This window comes from Pseudoliparis swirei, chromosome 5 (genome assembly GCF_029220125.1).
Source record: "Pseudoliparis swirei isolate HS2019 ecotype Mariana Trench chromosome 5, NWPU_hadal_v1, whole genome shotgun sequence".
Taxonomy (NCBI): Eukaryota; Metazoa; Chordata; class Actinopteri; order Perciformes; family Liparidae; genus Pseudoliparis; species Pseudoliparis swirei.
In genome coordinates this window covers 27,731,004-27,746,003 of record NC_079392.1, presented here as the reverse complement: position 1 = coordinate 27,746,003, position 15,000 = coordinate 27,731,004, and the positions used below count along the sequence as shown (strand labels likewise).

The 15,000-nt window shown below is 49.4% G+C and overlaps 1 protein-coding gene across 1 annotated transcript in view; it reads right to left on the bottom strand.

The window, feature by feature from the left end:
* Window positions 1–13,521, bottom strand: part of atp10a (ATPase phospholipid transporting 10A) — a 38,148-nt gene extending 24,627 nt beyond the window's left edge. Inside the window, exons 1-5 of the mRNA XM_056415004.1 lie at window positions 13,115–13,521; window positions 4,379–4,583; window positions 4,055–4,140; window positions 3,561–3,667; window positions 3,364–3,495 (exon numbers count right to left, since the gene is read on the bottom strand). Coding sequence (XP_056270979.1) covers window positions 3,364–3,495; window positions 3,561–3,667; window positions 4,055–4,140; window positions 4,379–4,583; window positions 13,115–13,503 — 919 coding nt within the window. The 5' untranslated portion in view covers window positions 13,504–13,521. The remainder of the gene's footprint in view (window positions 1–3,363; window positions 3,496–3,560; window positions 3,668–4,054; window positions 4,141–4,378; window positions 4,584–13,114) is intronic.
* Window positions 13,522–15,000: the final 1,479 nt, after the last annotated feature.

Sequence of the window (15,000 nt, the reverse complement as noted above, 5' to 3'; positions counted from 1 at the left end):
GCCGCTACTACGGGAGACGACGAAACATCGAGGGAAACGGAGCGAATTCGAACAGACTGAGAGTTCTAGCCCACCGTCCACCTTTGCCCAGCATCCTTCTTGCTAACGTCCAGTCTCTGGAAAATAAGATGGATGATTTTAGGCAAGGATCAGATTCCAACGGGACATGCGGGATTGTAATATCTTTTGTCTGACGGAAACTTGGCTGACCTCGCTGGTGCCGGATCGAGTCATATGTCCAACCGAGTCCTTCTCTGTTTTCCGTGCAGACAGAACGGAAGAGTCTGGTAAATCTAAGGGTCGAGGGTTTGCTTCATGACTAACAACTAGTGGTGCGACCCCAAGAACATTAAGTCTCTTTCGCTCCTGCTCGCCGAACCTGGAACATCTGACGATCTCATGCCGCCATTCTACCTTCCCGGAGTTCAGCTCGGTCATCACCACAGCCGCTCACATTCCACCACAAGCGGACACCGACGTAGCACTATCGGACCTACATGATGTGTTATGTCGGCATCAGAACAAGTATCCCGACGGCTGTGGTGGTGGCTGGGGACTTTAACAAGGCAAACCTAAAAAAGTCATGCCGAACTTTCACCAGCACATTACGTGTGCTACCAGAGGGAAAGAACGTTGGACCACTGCTATACGCCATTCAAGAGAGGCTACAAGGCTGTCTCTCTCCTCCGTTAGGGAAATCAGACCATGCCGCCATTTTTCTGCTTCCGGAGTATAAACAAAGGATCGCGCGGAAGCGGTAGTGACGAGGAACGAATGCGGTGGTCTGACCAATCAGAGGCTGAGCTACAGGACGCCTGAGTATCGTTGACTGGGACATGATCCAATCCAGTTCCAGTGACGCCAGCGAGTTTGCGGAAGTAGCAATGAGCCTCATAGCAACGCTTAACGGACACCATCGCCCCACGGTAAAAGTTAGGGTCTTTCCTAATCAAAAGCCGTGGGTTGATGGATCCATCCGTGAAGCTGTGAACGCCTGCATTGCTGCCTATAACTCCGGTCTTGTATCCGCAACATGGACGAGTACAAGGCAGCGGTATATGGACTGAGGAGGGCGGTGAAGGAAGCCAAAAGGAGGTACCGAGACAGAGTGGAATCACAGATGGAGCAGCGCGACACCAGGCGCCTATGGCAGGGGCTACGGACTATCACAAACTACCAGAGCAGACCCGCGAATGGTGAGTGCCGACGCATCCCTAGCGGACGACCTGAACTCATTTTATGCACGGTTTGAGGCTAGCAACAACAGCGCTAGCTCGCCGCTAACAACAACACCGTTAAGCGAGCCGAGGTGAGTTCTACCGCTGGGGATGAACACACACTCTCTGTGACCGAGCACAGTGTGAGGAGGGCTCTGTTGAGGGTGAACACCAGGAAAGCTGCAGGTCCAGATGGCATATCTGGGCGAGTACTGAAGACCTGTGCTAACCAGCTAGCTCCAGTGTTCACCACAATATTCAACCTCTCCTGGCTGAGTCCGTGGTCCCCGCCTGCTTCAAGAGATCCACTATTGTCCCTGTGCCCAAGAATGCTTCTCCAGCATGTATGAATGACTACCGACCGTGGCCCTCACCTCGGTGGTCATGAAATGCTTTGAGAGGCTGATAAAGGACTACATCTGCGCCTTCCTCCTTCCTCCATGGACCCGCTGCAGTTTGCTTATCGCCCAAACAGATCCACGGATGATGCTGTCTCCCAGGTACTGCACACCACACTCTCTCATCTGGACAGCCAGAGGGGGCTATGTGAGACTACTGTTCATTGATTATAGTTCAGCTTTCAACACCATAGTCCCTCCAGACTGGCCGGCAAGCTGATTGAGCTGGGACTGAACACCCCTGTGTGCTTGGATCCTGGACTTCCTGACCGCCAGGCCACAGGTGGTCAGGGTGGGCAGACACACCTCCAAATCCTCACCCTGAACACAGGATCCCCAGGGTTGCGTCCTCAGCCCCTACTGTACTCCCTGTACACACATGACTGTGTGGCCAGGTTCAACTCAACACCATCATCAAGTTTGCGGATGACACAGTGGTGGTGGGCCTGATCTCCACAACGACGAGAAGGCCTACCTGGAGGAAGTTGCTGATCTGTCACTCTGGTGCCAGGACAACAGCCTCATCATGAATGTCACCAAAACTAAGGAGCTGATTGTGGACTTTAGGAAGGTACAACAACAGAGGACGTACTCACCACTGGGGATTAACGGGACTACTGTGGAGAGGGTGAGCGGTATAAATACCTGGGAGTCCACATCACCGAGGATCTGACATGGTCAACAAACACAGACACTCTGGTGAGAAAGGCAAGGCAGCGCCTACCACCTCAGGCAGCTGAGGAAATTTAAAGTTTCACAGAGGATCCTTCAGTCCTTCTACTCTGGAGCTGTAGAGAGCGTCCTGACAGGAAGCATCACAGCCTGGTTTGGCAACTGCTCCGCTCAGGACAGGAAGGCTCTGCAGAGAGTAGTGCGTTCGGCTGAGCGCACTATTGGAACTACACTCCCACCCTGCAGGACTTGTACACCAGGAGGTGCAGAACCAGAGCCGGCAGGATCATGAAGGATCCTCACCACCCCAACAACAGACTGTTTCAGCTGCTGCGGTCAGGCAGGCGCCTCCGTAGTCACGCTGCAAGAACAGAGAGACTGAGACGGAGTTTCTTTCCTCAGGCCATCAGGACTGTGAACTCCGACCTCACCAGGACCCCCACATAGACCCGCTCTTAGGCACACACACACACACACACACACACACACACACACACTTACTGTAAATATTGTGTTGTTTTTTATTTGTAAATAGTGTGTACTTGTTGCCCTTGCACATTCCTGCTGAGCATTGCCACTTTCATTTCACTGCACACCCTGTGTGTGTATGTGACAAATAAAACATCTTGAATCTTGAATCTTGAATCTTGACAGGTAACACACACACAGCCCCCCCCCCTCTCACCCATGGCCCCCCAGCCCCACCCTCTCACCCGTGCCGCCCCCCAGCCCCCTCTCACATGTGGCCCCCAGCCCCCATCTCACCTGTGCCCCCCTCACCCATGGCCCCCAGCCCCTCTCACCTGTGGCCCCACCCCCATCTCACCTGCCCCCTCTCACCCATGGCCCCAGCCCCTCTCACATGTGGCCCCCAGCCCCCCATCTCACCTGTGCCCCCTCACCCATGGCCCCCCAGCCCCTCTCACCTGTGGCCCCACCCCCCATCTCACCTGTGCCCCCTCTCACCCATGGCCCCCTCTCACCCATGCCCCTCTCACTGGCCCCTCACCTGTGGCCCCCTCTCACCTGTGCCCCTCTCACCCGTGCCCCCTCTCACCCATGCCCCCCCCTCTCACCCGTGGCCCCCACCAGGCTGAGGCTCAGCAGGACGACGAGGCACCAGAACACGTCCATGTTCATCTGGCGCTCCAGCTTGCTGCGCTTGTAGCGCGGACCGGTATTGTTCAGCATGGCTTTGGTCTCGTGACCTGGGGTCAGAGGTCACAGGGGGTCAGAGGTCACAGGGGGGGGGGGTATTCTGTGGGGGGCTCACCTGCATAGATGACGAGGCCCACCGCCTCCTCCGTGTTGCGCACCGTGCAGCCTCTCAGCAGCAGGTTGTCCTTGGAGAGGGCGTCTCTGCTGCCACTGGGGTGGAGGCTGAGGGCAGAGGTCAGGGGTCAGAGGGTAGGGTCAGAGGGTAGGGGTCAGAGGTCAGGGGGTAGAGGTCAGGGGTCAAAGGGTAGGGATCAGAGGTCAGGGGTCAGAGGTCAGGGGGTAGAGGTCAGAGGGTAGAGTCAGAGGGTAGGGGTCAGAGGTCAGGGGGTAGAGGTCAGGGGTCAGAGGGTAGGGGTGAGGGGTCAGAGGGTAGGGTCAGAGGTCAGGGGGTAGAGGTCAGAGGGTAGGGTCAGAGGGTAGGGGTCAGAGGGTAGGGGTCAGAGGTCAGATGGTAGAGGTCAGGGGTCAGGAGGTAGGGGTCAGGGGTCAGAACAGCGTTAGTTTACAGCAACGCCCACAACGTGGAGGATTTAAAGAGACAGTACTCACATGTATCCTCGGAACCGGTTCAGGTTGTTGTTCGGCTTCTCACATTCAACGACGCTGTGAAACTTCAACGGGTCGAACTCACAGTCCTGCAAACAGAGAGGGCCTGTTAACAGGACCAGCAGGGCCCTTTAGAGACCTGGACCCCCTGTGGGGCCCTTTAGAGACCTGGACCCCCTGTGGGGCCCTTTAGGACCCTGTGGCTCTGATGAGGAGCTTTATGAAGAACTCTATAGAAACAGACCATCTTCTCTCTGGTGGTCTGTTTACTGATAGAGGTCTCCAGAGGACCAGGACTCAGCAGGTCTCCAGAGGACCAGGACTCACCAGGTCAGAGGGGCTGCGGACCACCTGCCTCTGCTTGAGGTTGGTCTCCCCGTCCAGCGTGGCGGTCTCCAGGTGGCAGAGCCGGTCCGGGTCGCTGGAGCTCAGCAGCAGGACGTCGGCCGGCAGAACCTCGTTGCAGCGCAGCCGCACGAAGTCGCCCACCTGGACCGCCTTCCAGAACCGCTCCACGTAGCGCCGCTCCGCCCTGAGACCACGAGAGGACCAGAGACCACAAGAGGATCAGAGACCACAAGAGGACCAGAGACCCCAACGAGAGGACCAGAGACCACAAGAGGACCAGAGACCACGAGAGGACCAGAGACCACAAGAGGATCAGAGACCACAAGAGGATCAGAGACCACAAGAGGACCAGAGACCCCAACGAGAGGACCAGAGACCACAAGAGGACCAGAGACCACAAGAGGACCAGAGACCACAAGAGGACCAGAGACCACAAGAGGATCAGAGACCACAAGAGGACCAGAGACCCCAACGAGAGGACCAGAGACCACGAGAGGACCAGAGACCACAAGAGGATCAGAGACCACAAGAGGACCAGAGACCCCAACGAGAGGACCAGAGACCACAAGAGGACCAGAGACCACAAGAGGATCAGAGACCACAAGAGGATCAGAGACCACAAGAGGACCAGAGACCACGAGAGGACCAGAGACCACAAGAGGACCAGAGACCACAAGAGGATCAGAGACCACAAGAGGATCAGAGACCACAAGAGGACCAGAGACCACGAGAGGACCAGAGACCACGAGAGGATCAGAGACCACAAGAGGATCAGAGACCACAAGAGGACCAGAGACCCCAACGAGAGGACCAGAGACCACGAGAGGACCAGAGACCACAAGAGGACCAGAGACCACAAGAGGATCAGAGACCACAAGAGGACCAGAGACCCCAACGAGAGGACCAGAGACCACGAGAGGACCAGAGACCACAAGAGGATCAGAGACCACGAGAGGATCAGAGACCACGAGAGGACCAGAGACCACAAGAGGACCAGAGACCACAAGAGGATCAGAGACCACAAGAGGATCAGAGACCACGAGAGGACCAGAGACCACAAGAGGACCAGAGACCACGAGAGGATCAGAGACCACAAGAGGACCAGAGACCACAAGAGGACCAGAGACCACAAGAGGATCAGAGACCACAAGAGGATCAGAGACCACAAGAGGACCAGAGACCCCAACGAGAGGACCAGAGACCACGAGAGGATCAGAGACCACAAGAGGACCAGAGACCACAAGAGGATCAGAGACCACAAGAGGACCAGAGACCACAAGAGGATCAGAGACCACAAGAGGACCAGAGACGACAAGAGGACCAGAGACCACAAGAGGATCAGAGACCACAAGAGGATCAGAGACCACGAGAGGATCAGAGACCACAAGAGGACCAGAGACCACGAGAGGACCAGAAACCACGAGAGGACCAGAGACCACAAGAGGACCAGAGACCACAAGAGGACCAGAGACCACAAGAGGACCAGAGACCACAAGAGGATCAGAGACCACAAGAGGACCAGAGACCACAAGAGGATCAGAGACCACAAGAGGACCAGAGACCACAAGAGGACCAGAGACCACAAGAGGATCAGAGACCACGAGAGGATCAGAGACCACGAGAGGATCAGAGACCACAAGAGGACCAGAGACCACGAGAGGATCAGAGACCACAAGAGGACCAGAGACCACAAGAGGACCAGAGACCACAAGAGGACCAGAGACCACAAGAGGATCAGAGACCACAAGAGGACCAGAGACCACAAGAGGATCAGAGACCACGAGAGGACCAGAGACCACAAGAGGATCAGAGACCACAAGAGGACCAGAGACCACAAGAGGACCAGAGACCACAAGAGGACCAGAGACCACAAGAGGATCAGAGACCACAAGAGGACCAGAGACCACAAGAGGACCAGAGACCACAAGAGGATCAGAGACCACAAGAGGACCAGAGACCACGAGAGGATCAGAGACCACGAGAGGACCAGAGACCACGAGAGGACCAGAGACCACGAGAGGACCAGAGACCACAAGAGGACCAGAGGCCACAAGAGGATCAGAGACCACGAGAGGATCAGAGACCACAAGAGGATCAGAGACCACGAGAGGATCAGAGACCACGAGAGGATCAGAGACCACAAGAGGATCAGAGACCACGAGAGGACCAGAGACCACGAGAGGATCAGAGACCACGAGAGGATCAGAGACCACGAGAGGACCAGAGACCACAAGAGGATCAGAGACCACAAGAGGATCAGAGACGACAAGAGGACCAGAGACCACAAGAGGATCAGAGACCACGAGAGGATCAGAGACCACGAGAGGACCAGAGACCACAAGAGGATCAGAGACCACAAGAGGATCAGAGACCACAAGAGGACCAGAGACCACGAGAGGACCAGAGACCACGAGAGGACCAGAGACCACAAGAGGACCAGAGACCACAAGAGGATCAGAGACCACAAGAGGACCAGAGACCACAAGAGGACCAGAGACCACAAGAGGATCAGAGACCACAAGAGGATCAGAGACCACGAGAGGACCAGAGACCACAAGAGGACCAGAGACCACAAGAGGACCAGAGACCACGAGAGGACCAGAGACCACAAGAGGACCAGAGACCACAACGACAGGATCAAAACATATCAAACACAAGAGAGATGCTTCAGCAGGAACACAATCAATCAATCAACCAATCACTGGTGAACTACTTTGATAAAGTACAATGTATATTTTATATATATATATATATATATATATATATATACACTCATATAAATATATATATATGTGTATATGTATATATATATAGGGCTGCACGGTGGCGTAGTGGCTAGCACTGTCGCCTCACAGCAAGAGGGCCGTGGGTTCAATTCCCGGTCGAGGCGGTCCTTCTGTGTGGAGTTTGCATGTTCTCCCCGTGGCAGCGTGGGTTCCCTCCGGGTTCTCCGGCTTCCTCCCACAGTCCAAAGACATGCTGCAGGTTAATTGATCTCTAAATTGCCCATAGGTGTGAATGTGAGAGTGAATGGTTGTATGTCTCTATATGTGCCCTCGATGGACTGGCGGCCTGTCCAGGGTGTCCCCTGCCTTCGCCCTGTCAGCTGGGATCGGCTCCAGCGCCCCCGCGACCCTAATGAGGATAAGCGGTATTGATGATGGATGGATGGATGTATATATACACATATATATATATACAGATACTCATATATATATATATATATACATATGAGTATTAATGACTCCATTAATCCCGATGTCGACCTCCTCTTCATCATCGACTCCTTCCACGAGTCCTCCAACACTGAGCGATGATGATGATGGTTGTGACCTTCATCACGAGGAGCATACATAAATGTTGTCTTCACTGTAACAAGCACGCTCTGTTATCTGGAGAGAACATACTCCACCGGAACGAGACATCCTGAGGTCAAAGGTCACCACGGCCTTCCAGTCTCTGTGCAGGGCTTCAAAACAATAACTAATCAATTCCCCACTTATGGAAGAATGTCAGCTTAAAGGGCCAGTACCTATGTTCTGAAGTGTTTCTATGAGCTTCCTTAAAGGGCCAGTACCCATGTTCCTATGAGCTTCCTTAAAGAGCCAGCACCCATGTTCCTATGAGCATCCTTAAAGGGCCAGTACCCATGTTCCTATGAGCATCCTTAAAGGGCCAGTACCCATGTTCCTATGAGCATCCTTAAAGGGCCAGTACCCATGTTCCTATGAGCATCCTTAAAGAGCCAGCACCCATGTTCCTATGAGCTTCCTTAAAGGGCCAGTACCCATGTTCCTATGAGCTTCCTTAAAGAGCCAGCACCCATGTTCCTATGAGCATCCTTAAAGGGCCAGTATCCATGTTCCTATGAGCTTACTTAAAGAGCCAGCACCCATGTTCCTATGAGCTTCCTTAAAGGGCCAGTACCCATGTTCCTATGAGCTTCCTTAAAGAGCCAGCACCCATGTTCCTATGAGCTTCCTTAAAGGGCCAGCACCAATGTTCCTATGAGCTTCCTTAAAGAGCCAGCACCCATGTTCCTATGAGCTTCCTTAAAGAGCCAGCACCCATGTTCCTATGAGCTTCCTTAAAGAGCCAGCACCCATGTTCCTATGAGCATCCTTAAAGGGCCAGTACCCATGTTCCTATGAGCTTCCTTAAAGGGCCAGTACCCATGTTCCTATGAGCATCCTTAAAGGGCCAGTACCCATGTTCCTATGAGCATCCTTAAAGAGCCAGCACCCATGTTCCTATGAGCTGCATTACTTAATGTAAGATCGTTATCGAATAAGTCTTTTCTAATCAATGACCTGATTACTCGTTATGAATTAGATTTCATGTTCCTTACTGAGACCTGGCTTGATATGAATAACAGAGCGGCTGTTCTTACTGAATCAACCCCCCCAAATTTTTACTTCATTGATGCCCCCCGAGTAGAAAAGAAGGGGGGAGGAGTTGCTGTTATATTTTCAGATGTGTTTCAATGTAGGCAGATATCATTTGGGGACTTTTTTTCATTTGAGTATCTTGCTGCTGTTCTGAAATGTTCCCTCGTGTTTTACTACTGATTATTTACAGACCCCCAAAACATTCTGGAAGTTTCTTTGATGAATTTGCTGAACTGCTGTCCATAGTATCCATGGAATATGACTGTCTGTCTATATCAGGAGATTTTAACATTCATATGGATAACCCCAATGACAACAATACCAAAGAACTTAATAACTTACTTGACACCTTTGGACTGTATCAACATGTCTCCGGGCCCACCCACAATCGGGGGCACACTTTAGATTTATTTATCACAAAGGGTTGTAAGTCATCATTTCTTACTGCTATTGATGTTGCTTTGTCCGATCATCTTTGTATCTTCTTTGAAATGTCCATTATTCCTGACATTCATAGTAGATCGGAAATTGTTAAAAAACGATATATCAATGAGAATACTTGCGCACTGTTCATGGAAACTATCTCTCTGTCACCAGCTTTCACCTCAACCTCTGTTAATGGTTTTCTAGATAATTTCAATGCTAAGATTGTGAATGTTATAGATACCATTGCACCTGCTAAGGTTAAATTAATTTCTGGTAAGCAAAAAGCACCGTGGAGAAATGCTGCATCTGTAAAAATACAGAAAAAAGAGTGCCGGAAAGCTGAGCGAAAATGGCGAAAAACTAAACTCCAGATTCACCATGACATCTTAAAAGAGAGACTTAATCTTTACAATCTAGAACTGAGAAGTGCTAGACAATCCTTTTCTCTGACATCATTAACAAAACACTAATAATGCACGCACTTTATTTGCCACTGTTGATAGGCTGACTAAACCCCGGCACCAATAGCCCTGAACTCCTATCCACTGATAAATGCAATGAGTTCGCTTTTTAGGGATAAAATTCTAAACATCAGACAAGCCATAAATATTTCTATGTTAAACAAAAAAATGATATCACCACCACAGTCACACAAAAGTAGTTTAATAAACATGACACAGTTTAACGAATTGACTACAAAACTCTGGAGGAAACTGTGCAACTTCTTAAGCTATCTACCTGTTGTCTTGATCCTTTGCCCACAAGCTTTTTAAAAGGTTTTACCTGCTTAGCAACAGACTTACTGCAAATAGTTAACAGCTCTCTCCAATCTGGCATTTTCCAAAGGCTTTGAAAACAGCAGTTATTAAGCCTCTACTAAAGAAATGTAACCTAGACGCTACTGTACTTAGCAACTACAGACCTATATCAAATCTACCCTTTATAAGTAAAATAATAGAAAAGGTCGTCTATCAGCAACTTAGCAACTTTAACCTCAAATGGTATCTTAGACAAATACCAATCCGGATTTCGACCCCATCACAGCACTGAAACTGCTCTCACTAAGGTTCTAAATGATATTCGCATAAACACTGATTCTGGCAAAATTTCTATCCTAGTGTTATTGGATCTTAGCGCTGCATTTGATACTGTCGACCATTCAATACTTCTAGACAGACTAAAAAACTGGGTTGGACTCTCTGGTACGGTCCTAGACTGGTTCAAGTCCTACCTACAAGACAGGGACTATTTTGTCTCCATTGGCAACTATGTATCTGAGCGGACTAACATGACGTGTGGAGTTCCACAAGGTTCAATCCTTGGGCCTCTTCTATTCAACCTCTACATGCTCCCCTTAGGCAGAATTATGCAAAATAACAAAATCGCTTACCATAATTATGCGGACGACACTCAACTATACATAGCTCTCTCACCAAGTGACTATGCTTCCATAGACTTACTGCGTCAGTGCACAGACCAAATCAATGATTGATGTGCCAAAATTTCCTCCAACTAAATGAAAATAAAACCGAGATAATTGTGTTTGGTGCTAAAGAAGAAAGGCTGAAAGTTTGTGCTCATCTGGACTCCCTTTCTTTAAAGTCGAAAAATCAAGTTAAAAATTTAGGTGTTATAATTGATTCGGATCTGAATTTTAATACCCACATCAAATCAATAACAAAATCAGCCTATTACCATCTAAAAAATATAGCAAGAATTAGAGGATTTATGTCCAAACAAGATTTAGAAAAACTAATTCACGCCTTCATCTCCAGTAGGTTAGACTATTGTAATAGTCTTTTTTCAGGTCTCCCCAAAAAAGCACTTCGACAGCTACAACTTATTCAGAATGCCGCTGCCAGAGTCCTAACAAAGACTAAGAAAGTTGAACACATTACACCCATTCTCAGGTCTCTGCATTGGCTACCAGTACATCAGAGAATCGACTTCAAAATACTGCTGCTCGTTTATAAATCTCTAAATGGTGTAGGTCCAAAATATATCTCTGACTTGCTTCCACCTTATGAACCCTCTAGGCCTCTTAGGTCATCTGGCGGCGGTCTGCTAACTGTTCCCAGGGTTAAAACAAAACATGGTGAAGCAGCATTCAGTTATTATGCCACACACAGTTGGAACAAACTTCCGGAAGAGCTTAGATCTGCACCAACTCTTACTACTTTCAAAAACAGGCTAAAAACGTTTATGTTCTCCATTGCCTTAAATTGAATCTTGTATTAATCCTGAAATAATAAGACAACGACAGAAGGAATGATTCTTTGCACTTAGATTTTTATCTTTATTTTTTCTTTTATTAATCTTCTTTTATGCTTTTATGCCTTTTTAAATTGTTACTTTGATGCACTTTGTATTCCTTTTTTTTTTTTTATTTCTTATTCTTGATCTATTTTTTGTAAAGCACTTTGAATTGCATTCATGTATGAAATGTGCTATATAAATAAACTTGCCTTGCCTTGCCTTGCCTTGCCTTGCCTTGCCTTAAAGGGCCAGTACCCATGTTCCTATGAGCTTCCTTAAAGAGCCAGCACCCATGTTCCTATGAGCTTCCTTAAAGGGCCAGTACCCATGTTCCTATGAGCTTCCTTAAAGGGCCAGTACCCATGTTCCTATGAGCTTCCTTAAAGGGCCAGTACCCATGTTCCTATGAGCTTCCTTAAAGAGCCAGTACCCATGTTCCTATGAGCATCCTTAAAGGGCCAGTACCCATGTTCCTATGAGCTTCCTTAAAGGGCCAGTACCCATGTTCCTATGAGCTTCCTTAAAGGGCCAGTACCCATGTTCCTACGAGTTTCCCTGCAGCAGATGAAGCAGAATGAAGTTCTGTGTGGACGTATTTAACTCGTAGAAGAACCTCTCAGTTTCAGTGAAGTCTATATTCATAAGCTCTTCTCTGCACACACTTAGTGACTCCATTCATAACACACACATTAACCTTTGACCTCTCGGTGAGTCCAGATCCAGTCTGAAGGAAACTCAACATCCAGGAGAACAGTCAGGAGAGGTCAGAGAGGTTAGAGGTTAAGAGTATGTTTATTTATATTAATAATACATTTCTACATCATAAATAAATATAAATAAACATAAATATAAATGAATACATATTAATAACTAGAACGGACACTCGGTAGAGCGCATACCTTCGCATATCACAAGATTGGGCATTGAATTATGAACATTTTGGCATTAGTTGCATGCCAATTGGACAAAAATTTATCGTGCTATGGTAAAAAAAAGATTGTGACCTTTCCATGACCTTGACCTTGACCCGATTGATCCCAAAATCTAATCAAATGGTCCCCGGATAATAACCAATCATCCCACCAAATTCCATGTGATTCAAGAAGATTTGACCTGTTCATGACCTTTGACCTTGACCTTTGACCCGATCGATCCCAAAATCTAATCAACTGGTCCCCGGATAATAAACAATCATCCCACCAAATTTCATGCGATTCGGTTGAAAACTTTTTGAGTTCTGCGAAAGATTTTGACCTGTTCATGACCTTTGACCTTGACCTTTGACCCGATCGATCCCAAAATCTAATCAACTGGTCCCCGGATAATAAACAATCATCCCACTAAATTGCATGCGATTCGGTTCAATACTTTTTGAGTTTTGCGAATAACACGCATACAAATAAATAAATAAATAAATAAATACACGGCGATCAAAACATAACTTTCCGGCATTTTCAATGCGAAGGTAAATATAAATACATATAAATATAAATATAAACCTAAATAAATATAAATAAAACTAAATAAATATAAATAATCATAAATATAAATGAATAAATATAAATACATACAAATATAAATAAATATAAATATAAATATAAATAAATAGAACAATATCCTAAAGAGCCCAGAGGACCCGGCTCACCGGCTGTAGACCAGGCAGTCCATGTGGTTGATCTCGGTGTCGGACCGGTGCCTCCGGTAGTCCTCCCACAGGTCCTTGATGGCGGTGACGGACAGGATGAAGACCACCGGGGCGAGCGCGAGCTCGGGCTGGAACGCGCTGACCAGCGGCACGAAGTTGAGCAGCGCGATGAACACGAAGTACACGTTGGCGAAGCGGTGCAGCTGCTCGAACAGGTTCTTGGGCAGGAAGGACAGCAGCGTGTACTTGGTGGTCTTGATCCGGTTGCTGGCGTAGTGCCGGTTCGGGTTCTGCTCGAGCCCCCCGGTGTCGGGGCGCACGGTGCGGGTCTCCTTGGGCTTCTTCTTCCTCCTGCCGCGCTGCTGCCGCGTCTCCGCCGCGGGCTCCATGGCGCCGCGCGTCGTCTCCAGAACCCGCAGTCGGGTCTGCGCGCGCCCCCCAGACCCCGTCCCCCCAGACCCCGTCCCGTCGGCCTCGCGTACAAGAGGGTCCGGCTGAGTTCTCCTGGTCTACGCCTGGTCCTCCATGGCGGCGCTCCGGAGGGAAAGTTTCCTTGTGTGTGGAACCGGGACCCGCTGGCCCCTCCTCGATCCGGACCCGGAGGAGGTCTTAGTGAGTGGCTCCGAGTGCCACGCGGTGCAGAGGAGTTCACGAGCCCACACGAAGCAGGCAGAGGCGGGCTCACGAGCCCATAAACAACAACAATCAACAAGGATAAACAAGAAGCAACAAGGATAAACAACAACAATCAACAAGAAACAATCAACAACAGCAATCAACAAGAAACAACAAGAAACAACAATACATCAACAAGAAATAATGTTTTAATTCTCGACAAAGTCATAGACAAGTCTCAGTTAATGAACCAACACTACCACTTTAGTCCACAGGGGGCAGCACCAACACTACCACTTTAGACCACAGGGGGCACCAGAACCAACACTACCACTTTAGTCCACAGGGGGCAGCAGAACCAACACTACCACTTTAGTCCACAGGGGGCAGCAGAACCAACACTACCACTTTAGTCCAAAGGGGGTGCCAGAACCAACACTACCATTTTAGTCCACAGGGGTGTCAGAACCAACACTACCACTTTAGTCCACAGGGGGCAGCAGAACCAACACTACCACTTTAGTCCACAGGGGGCAGCAGAACCAACACTACCACTTTAGTCCAAAGGGGGCGCCAGAACCAACACTACCACTTTAGTCCACAGGGGTGTCAGAACCAACACTACCACTTTAGTCCAAAGGGGGTGCCAGAACCAACACTACCACTTTAGTCCACAGGGGGCAGCAGAACCAACACTACCACTTTAGTCCACAGGGGGTACCAGAACCAACACTATCACTTTAGTCCAAAGGGGGCACCAAAACCAACACTACCACTTTAGTCCACAGGGGGCAGCAGAACCAACACTACCACTTTAGTCCATAGGGGGCACCAGAACCAACACTACCACTTTAGACCACAGGGAGCACCAGAACCACCACTACCACTTTAGTCCACAGGGGGCAGCAGAACCAACACTACCACTTTAGTCCAAAGGGGGCACCAGAACCAACACTACCACTTTAGTCCACAGGGGGCACCAGAACCACCACTACCACTTTAGTCCAAAGGGGGCGCCAGAACCAACACTACCACTTTAGTCCACAGGGGGCAGCAGAACCAACACTACCACTTTAGTCCACAGGGGGCACCAGAACCAACACTACCACTTTAGTCCACAGGGGGCAGAACCACCACTACCAATTTAGTCCACAGGGGGCACCAGAACCAACACTACCACTTTAGTCCACAGGGGGCGTCAGAACCAACACTACCACTTTAGTCCAAAGGGGGCACCAGAACCAACACTTCCACTTTAGTCCACAGGGGGG